Source organism: Hippocampus comes, unplaced genomic scaffold, assembly GCF_001891065.2.
Source record: "Hippocampus comes isolate QL1 unplaced genomic scaffold, H_comes_QL1_v1.1 scaffold68, whole genome shotgun sequence".
NCBI lineage: Eukaryota > Metazoa > Chordata > Actinopteri > Syngnathiformes > Syngnathidae > Hippocampus > Hippocampus comes.
The window spans coordinates 779,792-799,687 of NW_017805625.1; the positions used below are offsets into that span (position 1 = coordinate 779,792).

General features: G+C 41.1%; 1 protein-coding gene and 1 long non-coding RNA gene across 2 annotated transcripts in view; one reads left to right on the plus strand and one right to left on the minus strand.

Moving 5' to 3' along the window:
* The window catches only part of slc2a9l2 (solute carrier family 2 member 9, like 2), a 42,561-nt gene extending 25,164 nt beyond the window's left edge, over positions 1-17,397 (minus strand). Inside the window, exons 1-6 of the mRNA XM_019880662.1 lie at positions 17,313-17,397; positions 15,272-15,354; positions 13,662-13,763; positions 10,121-10,281; positions 8,362-8,486; positions 6,721-6,866 (exon numbers count right to left, since the gene is read on the minus strand). Coding sequence (XP_019736221.1) covers positions 6,721-6,866; positions 8,362-8,486; positions 10,121-10,281; positions 13,662-13,763; positions 15,272-15,337 — 600 coding nt within the window. The 5' untranslated portion in view covers positions 15,338-15,354; positions 17,313-17,397. The remainder of the gene's footprint in view (positions 1-6,720; positions 6,867-8,361; positions 8,487-10,120; positions 10,282-13,661; positions 13,764-15,271; positions 15,355-17,312) is intronic.
* LOC109522270 (uncharacterized) overlaps positions 1-19,457 on the plus strand; it is a 25,297-nt gene extending 5,840 nt beyond the window's left edge. Inside the window, exons 3-4 of the long non-coding RNA XR_002169546.1 lie at positions 8,299-8,429; positions 18,417-19,457. This is a non-coding gene — a long non-coding RNA (uncharacterized LOC109522270). The remainder of the gene's footprint in view (positions 1-8,298; positions 8,430-18,416) is intronic.
* The last annotated feature ends 439 nt before the right edge of the window (positions 19,458-19,896 follow it).

The window sequence follows — 19,896 nt, forward strand, 5'->3', positions numbered from 1 at the left end:
GAGAGAGAGAGAGAGAGAGAGAGAGAGAGAGAGAGAGAGAGAGAGAGAGAGAGAGAGAGAGAGAGAGAGAGAGAGAGAGAGAGAGAGAGAGAGAGTGTCAATGGACGTTACTCATAAAATCTGATGAATGTTCAACCTGATGTTTTGCTTTTCACCAAAGCTACAGATTAATCTTCTGTTGGTTTTGACAGTTCTTTAGGTAGTGGAAGTAAGCACCACTAACCTTACCTCGGGTATAAAATTTGGAATTTGGAGTATGATTTATTGTTGTTTGAATGTGTGTTGTGATTGTTCATTCTAAGTGGAATAGGTCCAAGATCCCGACGCATAAAGCAAATGAAATTATTTTGCCAATTTTCAACAGAATCAGATGATCCGTGTTCTCCTGCATGTTCTGTGAAAATAGGAGTTGGACAATTGTGTTTTCTGAGGTCATGTTTCTGTTCATAGCAAATGACCTTTCGGTTCTGCATGCTGTGACGCGCAGTTGGAGATACAATATGATCCCGTGCTGTTTTCTTCCTTATGTTACAGCATTTCAACATGCACTTTCTCCAATAATGCACTTTCTCCAATCTCTATTACGATAAGCGGTTGTTCGAGCTGATTTTTTTCAGTGAAGAAAAGGAAAAAACGTTCACTTTCAGTCAAATACGAGATACCATCGGTCCCATTTTTCATGTCTCAAAGTGCAATCCACAATAAAAGGAATAAAAAGGCAGACTGGGCAATATACAGCATCTGCTCCTGCTAAATGTGTGTACAAACAAACATAATGGTTGGTGTTTTTCTAATAGATTGCTGTAATACTTGTTCTTTTTTTTTTTTTTTATCTGAACATGTTATACACACACTTTTCATCGGACAGCCACATTGTAAAATGAAATAGACAGCACTTCTTGTCATCTTTGGGCAAATGACTGCACATTGCACACAAATAAACCGTTTACAGGAAACAAAAAAGTGTAAACACACAATTTAATGATGTGCCCTGCGAGGTTATTGGTGTTTTTTTCCCCCTCTTTGAGTCATCTCATGCTACAGCACTGAGACTAGGGGGTGTATGCTGTCATGTCGTGATTGAATGCAGATGAAAAAAATAAGAAAAAAAAAGGCTTTTGGCCTCAGCTGACACAACAAAGCAAAGGTGAAAGCACATTTAATGGCAGCTTCCCACAAGTTAAATGCAGGAGACAAAAATGGTTTGTGTAGTAGGTAAGCTGGAATGGAAATGTCAGAAGGGCCATGTTGTTTGGTTGAGCATTTGTACTATCTGTGTTATCACAGTCTTCATTACTTCTCTTAACCACAAAAAAAAAAAAAGTCATCATCAAAATAATAAATACTCCAGCGAGAAACAACAATCCCGTTGAAAATGTTGACCTGGTATGTTAGTCAGTAGCTATCCATCCATCCATATTCTGATCCGCTCTATCCTCACCAGGGTCGCAGGGCGTGCTGGAGCCTATCCCAGCTGTCTTCGGGCAGTAGGCGGGGGACACCCTGAACCGGTTGCCAGCCAATCGCAGGGCACAAAGAGACGAACAACCATCCGTGCTCACACTCACACCTGGGGACAATTTAGAGTGTTTTATCAGCCTGCCATGCATGTTTTTGGAATGTGGGGGGAAACCGGAGTACCCGGAGAAAACCCACGCAGGTACGAGATGAACATGCAAACCCCACACAGGAAAGCCAGAGCCGGAATTGAATCCTGCGCCTCTGCACTGTGAGACGGACGTGCGAACCAGTCGACCACAGTACGTAACCATTAATTTAAAATCTTTAATTCAACAGCAAGCTGGGAGATATAATTGGCTGTCACTAGTACTCTAGCCATTTACAGTTTCACGCATTATGGATTACAGTGTGTACTGCAATAATTATCAAACACAAGCTGGCATAAACACCGTCGGCCCGTTAAATTGATGTGATACTCGTTTTTTTTACATATTTGATGAGTCATATTGAGACTCATTAGATGACTTCGCGTTTTGCCCTTCATTTACACTGTCAAGCAATTTGTCTTTTTTTGAGGCACTACGGCATAAATGGGAGGGCTTGCCCACCAAAACACTCACTAAAAACGATCAGACGAAATGCAAGCTGTGACTTTTGTTACTCCTTTAATGCTCTGTGCCTATTCGGTGTCCAACCAGTCACATTGGTTAGTTTGGTTATACTGTTTGGTCATTATGGCATCGCCAAAGCAAGAAATCTGAAGGTGAATTTTTGCGAAAAAAATGAGGACTAAACAACAACCAGGTTTTAGTCAAATCCAATTATAAATGAAGATTACTAGCAGGCCCAACCACTTCTTTCTTGCAGCTGCTTTAACATTTTTTTCTCTCTGAGACGAGTGTGTGTCTGATAAAAGGAAAAAAATAAATAAAAACCTTAGGTCACACATATCGGAATACTATTAAAGGTATATGGGTGGAGGATCAGTGGAAAAGCCTACCATCCCCTCTGCCCGGAATGTCTCCTCTGAAACTCTTTTATTGATGCTGATGGAAGATGTGCCAGGTGACAGCTGACACTAAAAAGTGTGTGCAATCGAAGCAGTCAATTACCACAAAAGGCAGTGTGATGTGCAGGGAGCCACCATTCCAGCGATACCCACACATTACAATAAATCAGGTCACATTTTATGTCGTTCTAGCTTCCAATTGAGACGCCAAATGTAGGAAAGATTGTTCGGCCAAGAGAAAACAAAGACAAGACCTCATAGCACGGAAAAGATATAAAGATCCCTCTGGCTCATCATCTCTCTCGTTTGAATTCAATTTATCATAGTAACTACCATGCCTGAGGAAAATTCTGTTTTTACTCGCACATGCTGAGATGGAAACAAGAACTGTGGGCCTCAGGGCCTTGTGGAAGGACAGCTTGACAATGCGCCAAAAACAGGCGAGCATCGCAGCAGCAACAAGGTGGAATGACCATTTGAAATTTTGACTCGGATTCAAAGTCAAGTCCATAGACGCTGAGTCACTGCCACCCCCATCCATACTAATTACAACATTAAGAAAGCAGTAATATGCAAATTCATATCACTGTATAAATGCTCCCCACCTACCACCTACAGCGTGTCACTTTCAGGGAACAGGTCAACCACAAAAGTAAAAGGGAGAAATTGTTCTCTTGCCAGTTACTGTTTTTCATTTTATATGATTTAGAAGCCCATCCATCCATTTTCTGAAGGTATTTATCCTCACGAGGGTTGCGGGGCATGCTGGAGCCTATCCCAGCTGTCTTCGGGCAGTCGGCAGGGTACACCCTGAACCGGTAGCCAGCCAATCGCAGGGCACACAGAGACGAACAACGATCCGCACGCACACTCACACCTAGGGACAATTTAGAGCGTTCAATCAGCCTGCCATGCATGTTTTTGGAATGTGGGAGGAAACCAAAGTACCCGGAGAAAACCCACTCAGGCAGAGGGAGAACATGCAAACTCCACAAAGGGACGCCGAAAAGGCATATCAGTGCTACAATAATCCCCGTTGCAATATTGGAATTAATAGAGTCATTCGCTAACCGTGATGGTCAGAAAAAAAATAGCTTTTGTCAAATCTTATTACCTCTGAATGCAAGTGACATGTTTAATTTCTATTAATAGAAACCTTCAGTAACACCAAAAAAAAGTGCTGTGAGTCTCATAACACAGCAAATACGATGGTGGCATTATCGGAATATGTCACACATTATAATTCTGCTATGTGCCTGTCAAATTACTGGATAACAGGCAGTCCTAAAGGCCCGCAAATAGGTCAGATGAATACATTGGCTGTACAAGTCAACATTGTGGACAAATTGGGTATGGGGCCGGCTGCTATTTATGAATTAGAAATGAATTTCTGTCATGCTCATGTGTAAATGTCAGTGCAAAGTCGGGCTGGTTTCACACAGCATGTTTGAAGTGACACATTTCTGATTTGTTTTTGTTTTTTTTGTTCTTGAGTGGCCACATTTGCAATGTAGAGGGCATAAAAAAAAACGCAGATGGAGCATAACGTGATCTAAATCACACTTCTTCCCAATATTGAGAAATATTAGACGCTGTATCGGGTATCTGCCAATGCGACATGCAGCAATAATGAAAAGTATTCTTGTACCCCATCATTTTGTTTGTTTGGGGTTTTTTGTTGTTGTTTTTTGTTTTTTTGTTTTTTTTTTTAACTAAGACAAATATTTCAACAAAAAAATGGTGTTGTCTTAGAATTGGTCATGGCATAGCACATCAGTAGATTGAAATGTAATTTTTGAAAATATTCTTTCAACCTGTCACCGGTAAAAGATTCATTCATGCTACTGAATTCCTCAATACTGTATTATAAGCGAGTTTCAATATCTTTGGTTTAGCAGCAAACACGTTGAAATTCATTTGAAGCATCAGATCAAGTTTGCAGCCATGTTTTGAAGCCAAGACAATGCGGTATAAAAATACTGTCAAATATGTCTGTTGACATCTATGCGGTTCCACTGAAAATCACCTCACCGGATTTAGAGGGAGACACAGGCAAGCAAAAACGTTCATGCGTAATGAAGAGAGTCGTTGAAATGATTCCAAATGGTGCAATCGTCCACTAGGACAATAATAAACGTAGCAGGACATGCATCGAACGCTGCCGGTGCTTGTGGATCCAGATGCTGATCCAGATGCGGGCGTAGTTGCTCATTTGGATTTCATTCAACTCGCAAACTAATGCGAACGTTTCTTTTATTGACTATAGCCCAGCTGTTATTATCTCCTGCAGAAACTAAGACCCACACGGAAACAAATCAAGGAAACGACTTTCAGCAACCCGTCTTTGTAATCTGTCCCAAACATTGGCACTTTCATAACTTAACCAAGCAAGATGAAAAAGCAGCAGAGGCCATCGGTGAGAAAAAATAAGCCTGACTGGCTTAACAGCTTTTTGCGTATCAGTGCTCGAGAAGAGAAACAAAAGTGCAAAGCATAGCAGCTTCGGGAAAGTTGTATCAAGGGGATAAGCACCAAACAGTGTTCATCACGTCTGAACATTGCATTACACACGTTGTCAAAAAAGTCTGGCTCATTAGGGGGAGAAAAAAAAACACTAACTGAGGAACAAAAGTGTCTCAGTAAGACCAGAGTATTGGCTTTTCTGTTCAAACCAAATCATCGACCTACAGTTCAGGGCTTTTCTCCTGCCTCTCCGCCAAAGTCAAATGGGACAGGCTCCAGCTGTCCCTTCACCCAAAACAGGATACGTCGTTGAAAATGGATGAAAATATGAATAACTGAACAAGTAATTGCTCAGGCTAACAAGGCCCTTGCGCATCGGTAATGACTGTGTCGTTGACGCACACAGCTGAACGACATTTCAGAATCCGGTACTGAGTTGCATGCTCTGCCCAAGCACAAACCTTGTGAATTGCAAATAGACAAATGAACACAAAAATAGACTGAAGTCACCTACATTCTAGAGAAGAACATATTTTCCTTCACAATGATTGACGGCGGGCCATCTCGACTTTCTGTCTCAATATCATTGGCATGGAGACAAATGCCGGACCAGTGGTTAGCGCGTCAACCTCATAGTGCACAGTTCGTGGGTTCGATCCCGGCTCCGGCCTCCCTGTGTGGAGTTTGCATGTTTTTCCCGTGCCTGCGTGGGTTTTCTCCGGGTGCTCCGGTTTCCTCCCACATTCTAAAAACATGCATGGCAGGCTGATTGAACACTCTAAATTATCCCTAAGTGTGAGTGTGACCACGGATGGTTGTTCGTCTCTGTGTGCCCTGCGATTGGCTGGCAACCAGTGGCAACTGCTCCAGCACCCCCCGCGACCCTTGTGAGTATAAAGCGGATCGGAAAATGGATGGATGCACGGACAAATCCTGATCTACATTGTGCTGACCTAACCAAAAACACAGAGGTAAACATTTTTTCAATGAGGGTGCGCCTGGCACACGGTAGGTGCCAAATTCCATGTACACATACTCAATGAACGGGCTGGTTGTCTGTACGAAATGAAGCATAGCTTGCGGTCATACTGCGATGAAAATGTCCAATCTCGTCTGATCTTGGAAAGGGCCAAAACAGTATGGGGGGGCCACAAATAGGCCAGCCTGCCGGTCACCTATTGAGTACCGCTGGCCTACACTCTCCATTGATAAAAACGAGATGGTAATAATTCCGTGCAAAGTGAGAAATTGTTTCTACCCCCCTCAGAGACGAACTCAAGTTGAATGTCAAGCAAAAATGAAACAAACTGCTGCAGTGGTGCAGTTGAAGATTTGAGTGAGACTCAAGATTAACCATCCATCCATGTAAGATTTCTTTCCATGTAAATCCAATCGCCACCTTCCAGATAATTCCGGTCACTTGACAGACCACGTGAGAGACATTAGAAGCACAAACAGTCAATGTAAGAATGGATGCATGATTGAGTCATGGACACGTGTGTCTGTGTGTTGGTGTATTTAATTAGGGTATTACACATCGAGTCAGTGCAAATTTAAACAGAACTAAAATGGCTTTCAAAAATAGTAAAAGTTGCTTGAACATTTTGCAAGATGCAACATCAAAACAAAGACAGGTTTTGTTCTAATCTAATATGGCTGCGTCGACTTCCTATGTACCTAGCTACGCATGATAAGACTGAACTAGGCCAAAGTTTCTCCATTCCTCTCCTGAAATCTTCCAGTATCTTGAAAAGGTAACAGAGCAACAAATGATCCATTTTACTCACCTGGCCCAGTAGCTCAGGTAGACCCAGCACCTGACCAATGAACACTCCGAAACAGATCAGAATGGAGTTGAACTGACCAATGGAACCTCGGATATATCTTGGAGAAATTTCTCCAAGATACATCGGTAGTACACTGAGAGCTATACCTGTGAGGACAAAAAAAATAAGAGATGAAAACAAAATATACTGTCTTCATCTCAAAAAGCATAACATAAGGTTATTAAACAACGGTAGTCTCCATGAAGATAAAATTGAATTGCCATAGCTGCAGTTTTTATCTTTATCTCTTTTTTTCTATCTAATCTTTTTTGTGATAGAAAGATTCCATGAACACTATCCCCGCCTACCGCCTTCCCTTTATGATACAAGACAATAGAAAATAACATGTATTATTGTATGTAAGCCTCCGGCTTGCAGCTCCTGATTGTTCTTACTCCATAAATATATCTAAAGGTTGAACCTTCATTGGAGACATTGCTTTGCGTGTCCTTGTAATTTTAATCACCTCTTTCAAATCTAATCAAAGTATCGGTTCCTCCCATTACATCAGTGGAGTTGATGATTGGGAGTAAGAGCTAATTTCACAGGCACTGCGTACCCAATAAACACAAACACACGCAGGTAGTTTCAAATATCTTGCTTGATAAGACCATTTTTGATTATACGCAACAACATTTACATTTTTATTGTGATAATTTAATCTCCCCTGGAGAAGCTTAACTAATTACATTATTTGTTTATGCAGTGTCCCACTCTTTCATAGAGCGAAACAAAAGCTAATTGGACTCAAGCTCTCGATCGGGGGTCGCCAATCTGCGGCTCTTTAGCGCCGCCCTAGTGGCTCCCTGGAGCTTTTGCAAAAATGTTTGAAAATGGAAAACGATGAGGGAGGGAAATACATTTTTTGTTTTAATATGGTTTCTGTAGGAGGACAAACATGGCACAAACATTTTTAACGTTTTCTATTGTTGTAATTTGTATGTGTAGAATAATTATTAAATTTTGCATCATAGCCTGCGACACACGTTTCTATTAGCAGGGCGGGATGTCAGTCAGGTGGCTGTTATGAAGGAAAAAAAAAAAACGGCGTTTCATGTACAGTTCACCGAGGGTACTGGCAAAGAATGGGAATATGGAGGGCCAAGAGAAGCATTTTTAAACGGTACACGTGAGCTACAATAGTTAACACGCTGCAAAAGTGTGTCCCATGCCTCGTTCATCTTAGGGGCCGTTATGCCTGTTTGGTGCTCATGATGGCATGCGTGTGTAAGTGCGTACGTATGCCCGCGTGGGCAGTAACGGGTCGATCGCGGGAGGTTGTTTGATCGAAAAGTAGATCTTCGGTCAAAAAACGTTCGGCACCCTGCTCTACAGGATGCACTGCAGGGAAAAAAAAACATTTAATCATGAAGTCTCATTTTGTATTTGTAGCCAAATTCATCATTTTGATATACAGCATGTGTTGCCTTCATTATAAGGCTTTTAATTTTTGGGGGCTCCAGACATATTTGGTTTTTGGTGGATTTTTTGGTCCAATATGGCTCTTTCAACATTTTGGGTTTCTGACCCCTGCTCTAGATGTCAAGCCCGTGCCATGACATGTCATCTGTCTGGGCTGAGCCACGGAACGGGAACACTTACCAGAATCCACCCCCACGATGAAGCGGCCAATGATGAGCATCTCAAAGGACCGTGCCTTCTCCCCAAAGGTCAGCAGCAAAGCAGCTATCACAGCAAAAATGTTATTCAGCAACAAGGTTCCCTTTCTGTTAGACACACACACACACACACACACACACACACACACACACACACACAAAAAGAATGATATTCCTGTCGAGTTCAACTATATGACCTGATTCTGCGCGTACTATTGAGAAGACAAGGTTCCAAATCATGGTGACTGGCATACAACTGACTCGAAAGGAGAGGAATCCTCCTTGATTGTTTTATGGTTACCTTTGTAATAAAATTCTTCTCAGTTTTTAGGATTCCTAAGTTTTGAAATGGCATCTTACTTCACATCTTTCGAATCACATCAGCTGCACGAAAGCACTAAAAGCGCCCTCTTGTGGCAGTCATGTTTTCTTTCCAAGCTGCACATTACAGTACTGTAGCATTTCTTAATCACAAAAGGTGGATTTCAATTTGCCTACTCAATTTAATTTAGTGTGAACTAAATACCAACGCTGACAGGACCCTGCAGGAGTTCCCCCATTTCAACATTCCCTCAGAAAGCATTTTTACCAATTCTTTAAGATCCTCATCGAGATACGTTAGTTTGTCTTGAATAATTCAGTAATATATGAAAAGGAATGCCCACTTGGGAGCTTTTAATGAGTCAGTCAGTATTCAATTTGCATCGTCTTCAACTGCAATTATACATTCATTCATTCATCATTCCTGGCCTGACCTCTGGATTTTTAGCGTTTTTCAGACAGTTTCGGGGGGAACACCACCCGCTCATTCAGCGGTTTCCAACTGAGAATAAGGAGGAAAAGAAATTAATTATACATTTCAAATCGTACATGCGAGCAGTATGGATCACAGGTTTCAAGCTGAGATATTGAAGGGGAGCACTAAGGCATTTTAAGTTCTCAAAATGACCCAGAATAAAAAAAATAAAAAAAAGATTCCCTGCTCTCCAAGTGACATCCTTGTCACCTGCGGATAATTGGTTCCTTTGAACATATATCATTTCAGAGCAATGAGAACATACTGTCCAAGGAGGAGTTTGCCTTTGACAAAAGTTAGCACATATTTTACAGCGCAAGTTTAGTATTTCTACAACTCTACAGATTGGACTGACCTGAAACTGAAAAACTCCAGTTTTAGATGTAAGCCGGCGAATGCATGGAAGAATGAGATTCCATTCCTGCTGGTTGGATGAGCGTATCATTTTATACCGAGTAATATATTGTAGGAGAGAGGTAAGTCAATCTGAGACTTATTCTGTTTGACCTCAATTGATCCAGCTGCCACATAGGCAAGCAATCATAATATTCCAAATAAAGTAACCACACGCACATGCCTTGTAGCATGTTCTTGGATGCTGTGCTGTTAGAAAGTTAACGATGAGCGGCATGCCCATTTCTCTCCTTCGTCTACGTGTGCACAGTGTGTATTCGTATCACTCACTCAAACTCATACAAACTGGATGATTAGGGCTTCTTTCCTCCTGAATCCTAAATCTTCTGCATCAAGACATTTTGTTCAATTATTTTCTGCCTGTCAGTGTTATGATCCTTCCTACTCCTTTGATCTTTATACCGTACCATAGATAGGAAATTCATGAGCTCCTGTGCTGGTCGTAACTTTAGATCAGGTGTAGCAAAAGAGGCTGCTGAGTAACGCAACAAAGATGGAGAAATTTATCGCAAACACGTTGTGGTCGTCTCACCTTCCCAGTATTTTTATGGGCCAGGAGACAACAAGTGCTCCGAAAAGGCCCCCAATGGCAAATATGGAGACTGTGATGGACCAAAGGAGCGTGACCGTCTCCGCTCTGATAGGTTCGTTGTATCGCTCCATCCATGTCTGATTGTAAAAAGCTTTAATGTACTGCAACAGAGAGAGCACATGAAAGAAAGAAATCTTTAAAACAGCGTTTGCCAACTTTTATTGACCCAAAGGCGCATTTTTTAAATGACAAAAACATCTCACAGCACACTGCTATAAACAAAATGTCCCAAAACGTGGATATACAGCTTGATTATGTACCTTTGGCCATCTGTCAAAAGAGCATTTGATTGTGCTTGTCAAAGATACGCTGCGGTAAATAATCTTTGGACCAATTACATTCAAGAAAATTGGATAATTGCCTGCAACACACCTGATAATCTCTCGGGGCACACTGATGTACCCCAGCACACTTGTTGTGTATCACTGCTTAGAAGGTATTAATAAAGAGGAATTTTTTTTCCGTCAATGTTTTTTTTTCTTTCGTTTTATCCCGCTGTGAATGAAAAATCATTTCCAACCAGTTGTAGAAAAGGTGCCAGTTTGTAAGGCAATGAACTCAGACAGATTCAGCCCCGAAGTACATTGTGGTGGAATACAAGTGGGAAACATGTACAGCAGAGTGAAAATTGAATTTCCCTCAAGGGATTCATTCGCTCAGTTCACTCACCACAGTCACCTGACTTAATAATCACAAGCCTTTGGCTTGCAGTAACCGCATCAAACCTGTGACCCGTTGACATCCCCGAATTGGGGATACGGCCTCACTGTTCCAGTCCTTTTTTTTTGGGGGGGGGGGGGGTCCATGTATATCTGTAACTAAGAATAGCGCATTACTTCCTACAAAAGTCTTCAGAAAGAGTGCAGGCTTTAAGCGTCGGCTGTGAATCATGCACTCCATTTTCAATTTGCTGAATGAGTCTGTTTCTGAGTTTTGATGGTCACCAGCGAAGATGGATTAAAAAGCTTGTAATAAAAGCCAAGACATAATTTGCTGCCTCTGAAAGAAGTCTGCGACTATATTATCTGGTATGGATGGTATGAAGGACATCAAACAAAGGCAAGGCAAGAGCACTTGATTTGTGTGGCGCATTTCATACACAAGGAAACGCAACATTTACAGGAGTATGCACGTAAAACACATTTTACAGCAAAGCAGTAACATACTGAAATACAAAGGTTACTGAACTGGTGACTGCCAATGTTTTTAAATTATTTAAAAAAAAAGCTCCAGGCCAATGAATTGAGGTTTGAAGTTTGGATAATTTTTCTTGGATTTTATATCTTTGATGTAGATTAACATGAGCCTGAGCATTTAAAGTGACTACACGGTTGGGCTCAGTGGTGACAGCTCAGCTTAGCCCACATTGCAACAGGATGACTTTAAGGCTTTGTACCTGTCACTTTGACTTGAGTGAATAATTTCACCGGGGGGAACCAAGAGGACTTTGAATCATTTAGTATCCATGAATGCAGCGCAAAGTTGGCATAATATGTTGCTTTCATCTGTTCTTCGATTTACATGCAAAATGGATTTTTCTGCGGTTCAGAAGACTCATTATGCGGGACATATTTCTTACACAAATAACACTGGGCGGAGTCACCGGTGGTGTCGTAGTGCATTCAACAGACTTTGGTGTCAGCAACATAGGTTCAGTTCCCACTTAGTGATAGTGTGGATGTGTGTGAGGGGCCATTGTGACTGAAACCAAATTTTTAAAAAAGTCAGTAATAACGATTTATTCAACTATTGTTTAAGTTACTGTAATGAGGGGTTTGGTTCCAAGAAAATGCTTCTGCAATATGTCTCTGATTTATTACATATGAAAATTTTAAATTTTGGTAGAGATTGTAGCGAGCATCATGCAAGTTGACATGCTTGATATGCTTCCGCAGGCCACACAAAATGACGTGACGGTCCGGATCTGGCCCCCGGGCCTTGAATTTGACACCTGTGCCATAGGAGATGTGTTCACATTTGTGGATAAGGTTATAGAGTTTTTTGTTTCTTTTACTGTAGATAACTTTGGACTGTTTTTGACTGACAGCCAACTTCTCAGTCTCCCCTTGATGCACTTAAAGAAATCACTTTGTCCTGCCAGAGTATGGAGAACGGCAAATCTAGAGATGTTCCATGTGGCTACTTTCCCATGAGAGGAATCTAATTTTTTTCCCTTTAACTTCATTATTATACTAGAATGACCCCAGAGTGGATTGTCTGAGGCTCTTAGTGGTACACGGGCACCTTGACGGTGTTCACAAAAGATCTAGCCTTTCCAACCCAGTATCCCTATTTACATATTTCTCATTCATGACAAGTCTTGGATCTGTGAGTCTTTAGTCCTCAACCAAACGAGCTAAGAGACTTCACCCAAAGTTTACGGACCCATTGACAGAGCTGGTTACTTCTGAGCTTAAGAGAAGCCAGTGCTCTGCTATTATTTTCGTACTAAGCTCCCCGCTAGTGTCCATCACCATCATTTTCCTTTGAGAGATATAAAACATTTATCCCAGTTATGAATCCCACCACCTCCTCTCACTGACTGACAATCACCTTCTGTCCCCAGAGTGTGATATAATCAAAGCATGTTTATTTAGTAAGACCCATATCTGCTTGGCACTCATCCCAGGTTCCCTCGTGCCCGTTTTTGATGGAAGGATATGAAAAGAAAGGTAGCTTATCATCAAATATTACATTTCATTAATCAGCTGAAGTGGGTACATGGAGTCGGTTCGTCCCCACAGCAGCAATCCTTTTGTTGTCTTCACCAGGGATGTCCTCTATGACATCCACATCGCTCCTTGAAAAAGACATGGCCTTAGGCGTTCCCCATGGGATCAACTTCCATGAAACTGAGCCAGGGGCGATTTTAGGAACAGAAGTTTAGAGGCGCTGACACTTTTGGTGCCAGAGTACGTTTAGTGAGTGGGTGTGCGCAATATACTAACACACACACACATTATGTCAGTTAGCTAGCTATAGTCACTAGCATCATTCTAGGCTTTAATATTAGCACACTAGCTAGCATACCAAAAGTGTGTCTCTCTCATGGCAATTCAAAAAGGACAATGGTGCTGTCTGACCACCTGTAACGTTTCCTAGCGACATGATATGCTAATAATAATGTGTTGATGTTGATTGGTAGGAGTTAAGAAGAAGTTAAGTGCAACATATCCTTGTTTAAGGTAGCTCACTCGAACCACTTTGTGTGACTGAAAGATCTTACAAAGGCATGCTCAGTTCGCCTCATTGAGAAGCGGAGGGAGGGATCGGGTGTATAGAGCCAGGCGAACTGATATTTCCAAATATACCAAATAAAGTTAGGATAAATCACAATCTTGGTACACATGAAGTAACCAAACATGATTTTTTTGTTACTTAAGCAGACTGGTTCAGGTGACATCAGATATAGTCATGTTTATTTGTTTCCACTGCGGTGTTGATTGATCATCTTTGTGTCCTTGACGGCAGTTTGGCTTACCAGCGCTGGAGCGTTGACAACAGAGAGATTGTAACCATAAAGGAAAGATGAGCCCAAAGCACCAAAGAAGGCTGCACTCAGCAGACAGGGTGTGATCCGCTTCTATGGACAAAGCACACAAAAGTGGCATTAATCATAAAAACTCAGGTTAGAGGTGTTGTACGGTAAGTCAAACTTGTTGTTGATCAAAATCAAGGGTCATTCAACATCAACAGCTGCTGCATTATGTCAGTCATCTGGGTCATCCATCATTTACTGCTACATCATAGTAGATTGAAACGACACTGTGAGAATGCTTGTATTTTGAAGAACTCCAAATGGAAGAAGCTCAACTTTTTTTTTAATGGGGAATCAAGGATAATGCATCTCTATCGATGAAAAAACAAAAGCATTACAAAGAAATGGACAATCCCTACACGAGCTGCTAGTCACACGAGGGGTGAAAATAAAGCCAGAGTGTAATTTGAATCACTTTGAGAGTTAATGGACTGCATGAAATGTACTTAAAAATAAATGGCACAAAGCTATAGATAATGACATTTTGTATGCAGAGCTGACATTAAGGCCAGAAAATATACTGTGTTAATAAAAGATAAAGACATTACAATAGTATCCAAAAAAATATCTGGAGAATGTCTTTTCGGAACCCTCTGCGTTTTTTTTATTCACTGATTATTCATCTATTATTTTTTTGTATTACAAATATTGCCCAAAAATTGGAAATGGACCAATTTTTATCCTTTTATCCGCCTTTAAGACTTTTGCAAAGTCAAGGAAAAGGCAGAATGTGCAGCAGAAGGACTACATCTGATTTCGATTCAGAATACAGCAACATGAACACCTGATGCTGGAATAATGCGCAGCATGGGGGTAGTACTTTTGCATTTACAGATCATTACTCCAGTCATACATTGCCATCATCTATGGAGTTCTGCTCAAAATATTACCTTGTATGATTATGTGTACAGTCAAAGCACACACGTTTTAAGCCGGCCTGTAAAAAAATGCTTTATACACAGTATTTTATATATACAAACTCGACTGAAACTTTTTCCTGCCTACACGGAAAACAATTTTGAGTGATATTTGCTTGAAGAAAAATCTAGGAAAATTTTTTTTCACTGATAAAGTTTTGGAGTAAAGTTTACAAACCCGCGACCTTCAGATTGGGAGATAGCCGCTGATCCATGTCACTCCTACTGAATGTTTGTTGATGCTGTCTGCCGAAATAGACCTCGAAAATGGGTCTTTTGAAGGTACGAGTGTTCCGTCTGACACCAGCAATACACAAACACGGAGTAGGAGTGGCATGGCTCAGGTGGTTCAATGGCTGGCTCCCAACGTGACGGTTGTAGGTTTGCTCCTCAACCCTTGAGTGACTTCATTTTAATTGCCGTTGTAGGTTTGTTCCTCAACCCTTGAGTGACTTCATTTTAATAAACGAATTTTAGTAAACACCATTCCAGTAAAGTGTCAATAACTCCTTGTAAAATGTACTTAGAATTACTTCAGGTTTTTTGTTTTCCAAGTAAATATTTTTTCAATGTAAGCACTGCACAACTGAAATACGGTTGCTAAACTTAGCTGAGCCCAGCTGGGTATCAACTAACCTTTGCAGTCTTTTTGTCAGAACTGCTGCTAGTTTCAGATGGATTGGCCTTCTGTGGTTGATCCATTTCGGTTGTTCAGGTGCCTTCGGTGTGAAAGACACGGACAAAGTCATTAGAACTATCGCATACATCCAGCTTACACAGAACACACGTGAGCAGAAAAGGCACGTTTCACAACCAAGATGAGGAAGTGGGAAAACCATAAAAAAAAAAAAAAACAACTGCATGAAAAGGAAATGACTTTGCCCCACAACAGAGTCAGTCACAAGTTTGAGATTTACTCTTAAAACGGATGTAATAATGACAAATTAGCTTTGCAACCCGCCAAAGCTTTGCTGTGGGGTAATTAATCATAAACAGGTATGCACTGCAGATTTTTACCCATATGTTCAACAACATAACTTTTAATAGAAATTCAACTCATGCGAACACCGAAAACAAATGCTGTGTTGAATTTACTCAATGTTGTTTCGTCAGGTGGTTTCACAGCATAAAATCATCCAACCCCTTGAGAAAATAAAAGTGAGACAATTCAGCAAACCTTTTTTTTTTTTCTAGTGAAGGAACAGGAATGTCATATCAAAATATACTAACGAAGGTTGAAGGGTTTAGAGGAGTGCGCTTGTATGACACGCACATAAACAAAACACCACACACAAGTATTTCCAAAGTCCATTCCTTTTCCAGTTCCATCCTGGACTGGTCACCATTCAGTCACAGGACACAAAAAACATTCCCACTCCCATTCACACATCCAGACAATTTAGAGTTTTCATTGGTATGTTTGAGGAATGCGGGAGGATGTCAGAATCCCACAGAAAACGCACGGGGAGAACTTTTAAACTCCACACTGGAAGGCCTGAGCCAGAACGTCTCAACCAGACAGAGTAGGCCAAATCCGAATTTCAGTCATGGTACTTTTCACGCAATGTTTTTTTATTTGTTTTTCCTGAACAAACAAACAAACAAACAAACAAAAATCAGGTTTTGGTTGTTAGAAGGTGGCATTTCTGCATTTTTTGCATTGTTGACTAATGTGAAGCGAAAGACTGACTCTGCCACCAAGTGGACATGAAATACCTGAAGCGCAATGACTACTTTTTTTTCCGGTTTATAAAATGCTGTTCATGAAGAATGGAATATGATTGTTTTTTAATTGCAATTTTAGGTCATTACTTAAAGGTTAGAGAATGACTCTGGAGTTATGAGGGTTCTTTTTGGGTGGTGTCTTTGAACAAATACGCTCTTGTATGTACAGTAAATGGTGGAGGCCAGTATCCAATTAAACTATTTCCTGCTTCCTTTCACAAAACTTCCACAATGTAATTTCGTTTGATTAGATAAGCTGGGTGAAAACAATTTAGATGATTATGGATTTTTTTTCTTTTTTTCAAAGATCTGTATAATGAGACCATGACCCTGACATTTTTTTTTCAAAACATAACCCCTCCAATCAAAGCACAAAGCACCACGGTTTGCTATTTATTGAATCTCATGTCGCAACGTATGCAGAGCAGGAGTTAGAAAGTTTGTCGATTACGTATTGATTGATATTTGTATTTTTTTCAGCAGTTTGTAAATACCTGCACCATGTTTACTTATTTTCCGTTGACTATTTTCCCCTAAATAAGAAATCAAAGCCTCAGTAACGTACATCAGGCGACGCAGTGCAATTGAATACCACGGTAGACTACAAGCACAATAAAACACAATGTTTACTGAATCTGTATCTTACAGTGTCATACTCTATGTACATACATACTATCTGTAATTGAACCTTTTGATGCAGTACTGATATTTAAAAGCTTGAACTGGTTCTACAGACAATAACAAGGGCGAGCAGATTAAAATCGAGGTATAGACAGCAAACTGCTGACAGTGGAAAGGAGAATACAGTATAGGATTTGGATGGTTGCCAAGGAAAACAAATCGTGGTGGTAGTAGTGGTAGTAGTTGTAGTGTCAGTTCTAATTATATGATGTTCAATCTGTATTGGAGTACCAGTTTACGACGACAACCAACAAAGCAAGCGGTGGCCTACCTGAACGTGTTTTCAATCTCTGCTGTGGGAATACAGTACTCACCCACGTGTATATCCAATGCTTGCGGAAGCTCTACTGACTTGCTCACTATGTCCAGCAAGAATTCTACCAACGTCCCACCAATTATTAACTTGCACGGGTTTGTCTGGGGGTATGTCGCATTATCTCCCGTAACTAGGGAAACATTAGAACAGCTGTCTTGCATCTATAACGGCAGCTTTGACTCGCAGACAAAAAAAACAAAACAAAAACATGAATACTTTGCTTTGGTCAGCTTCATTTAGGGAACTATTAGAGACAGAATTATTTTTATCATGACCTCGAAGCATTGTTAGACATGCAAATAAAAATGAGGACAAATGTACAGTATTTATCGCCAAGATCAAAGACATGCTATATGCTTTATGGCCAAATCTGAGTATAAAGAGAGATAAGTTATCGTGTTGCACATGTTTACCGCACATGACACAGCTCATCTGGGAAAGAGAGCTGCTCAAAGGTATAGCAGTAAATGCTTCCCCATCTGGAGACCAGATGGGGAAAAACTTATGAGGCTAAAACTTTTTTTTCTCGGCCGCGCCTCCAACAATCCTGAGGAAATGATCAACGGTCTTTTTTCTGAAAGAATCAATGGAACCTTTGTGCTTTTGGCGGCAAAAACCACTGATGAGGTGTGAGCATACTAATAGTTTTCTGACCAGTCCGATCTGCATCAAAACAGCCGAGCTTCCCGTGTACGATGTTGATGAGTATCCACGGGAAAAAAATGCCAACTGCTCTCCGGTTCAATGTCAAAGTAATCCACGCTCGACAGAGGGTCCATCACAATGGCATTTCTCCATTGTGAGACAAATAAAGGTTTTCTTACCTTATCTTATCTTCTTATCCATCCATCCGAGATCTGAACCGCTTCTCCTCACGAGGGTCGCGGGCATGCTGGAGCCTAACCCAGCTGTCTTGGAGCAGTAGGCGAGAGTACACCCTCAACTGGTTGCCAGCCAGGCACACATCGACAAACAACAATCATTCACACTCACAATCAAGCCTCGGGATAATATAGATTGTATAATTAACCTACCATGCTTGTTTTTGGAATGTGGAAGGAAACCGGAGTACTCGGAGAAAAACCCACGCAGGCACGGGGAGAACGTGCAAACTCCACATCGGAAAAGCCCCAGCCCGGATTGTAAGCCTGGACTCGACAGCGCGTGTTTCTACTTTGGTGCAGCTATCGTGGACACACAACAACTGTCTTCATGGCCCGAAAAAAAGTTCTCTCCTGGGGCAGTTTTCTCTCAACAATGGCTGTCTTATCCTAATGAGGTACTTCAGTGTGCCCCTGTGTGAAATGCATGAAAGGCAATTCTACATAACCAGAAAGAGGTTGCAAAAATGATACGTTGTTAAAAGTCATTTCATAGCACGTGGCTGCAATTCCCAGCAAATATGTCATATATTCTGTGAGCTGATACTGTATACTCAGCCTTTCATGTCATCGCCCCTTAAGAGGCTTCCTTTGTCAAGCTTGGAGCTGAGGCCACACAAGTTCCCCATGTGAGCAAGAGCAATGGAAAACAGTTTGGCACTACCGCAAAGTGCGGTTAAGCCGACATTCCAGCAATGTCGTAATTTTTGCTGTCTTTAGACAATGCTTTATTCTGCAGGATACATTTAGTTATATGAAACACTAAACCTTGCACTGAAACAGGAAGTGCTTCCGCCCTTGTGTAACTATGCCCTTGATATCATAATGTTGTGCCAAAGGTTCCTCCAATCAAACAGTTGGCAAAAACAAAGATAAGTATAGTCCTACCGTATTATGTCATCAGCTGTTGTGTAAACACACCTTTCTGTCATGGTCAGGGCTTCATGATGAACCTGACCACCATTTAGAGAGAGATCATAAATTTGCTATCTTTATCACACTTTATCAAGTGTGTAAATACTAACTCGACTTTTTATCTTTGAAGATTCTCCAACCTGAGACACTGCAGGCAAGTCACCAGGAAAACTACAATCACATGAGAACCGTTTGGCTAATTCAATTTGCCAACAAAATAGAGGAGGAGGACTCAAAATGATGCGGCTGTCCTGCCCAGACAAATGGAATGATAAATGCCAAATGATTTAGGCTGAAAAAAAAAGACTTAGCATGCCATCTTGTTGACGGCACTGTTGTCTTCTGTGATATAGCTTTCTGTTATTTTTTTCCTGTCTGTCTAAAACAGTTTCTTTACCCAGATTCCATTCCTCTATTCATTTCTATACCGCTTATCGCAATTTGGGTCGTGGGTGTGCCGGAGTCTATCACATCCGCCATACTGTATGTGGCTTGAATACTAACTCGGCCGTAAAAGTAAGACGGGATAACATAATACAATAATAAAAATAATTCCACATTCATCCAGTTAGATTTTGCTTTATGATGCATCTCAAAGGAAGAAGCATATTCACAATTTGCTTCAAGGTTCAGTCCAGTGGCACAGGTCTGTCGGGGAGGCGGGACAAGTAGCTGTCAGTCATGTCGATGAAGGCATGATGTGTATGTGCGTTTGTTTTAACGGACCTGTTCCTGGCCGGTTG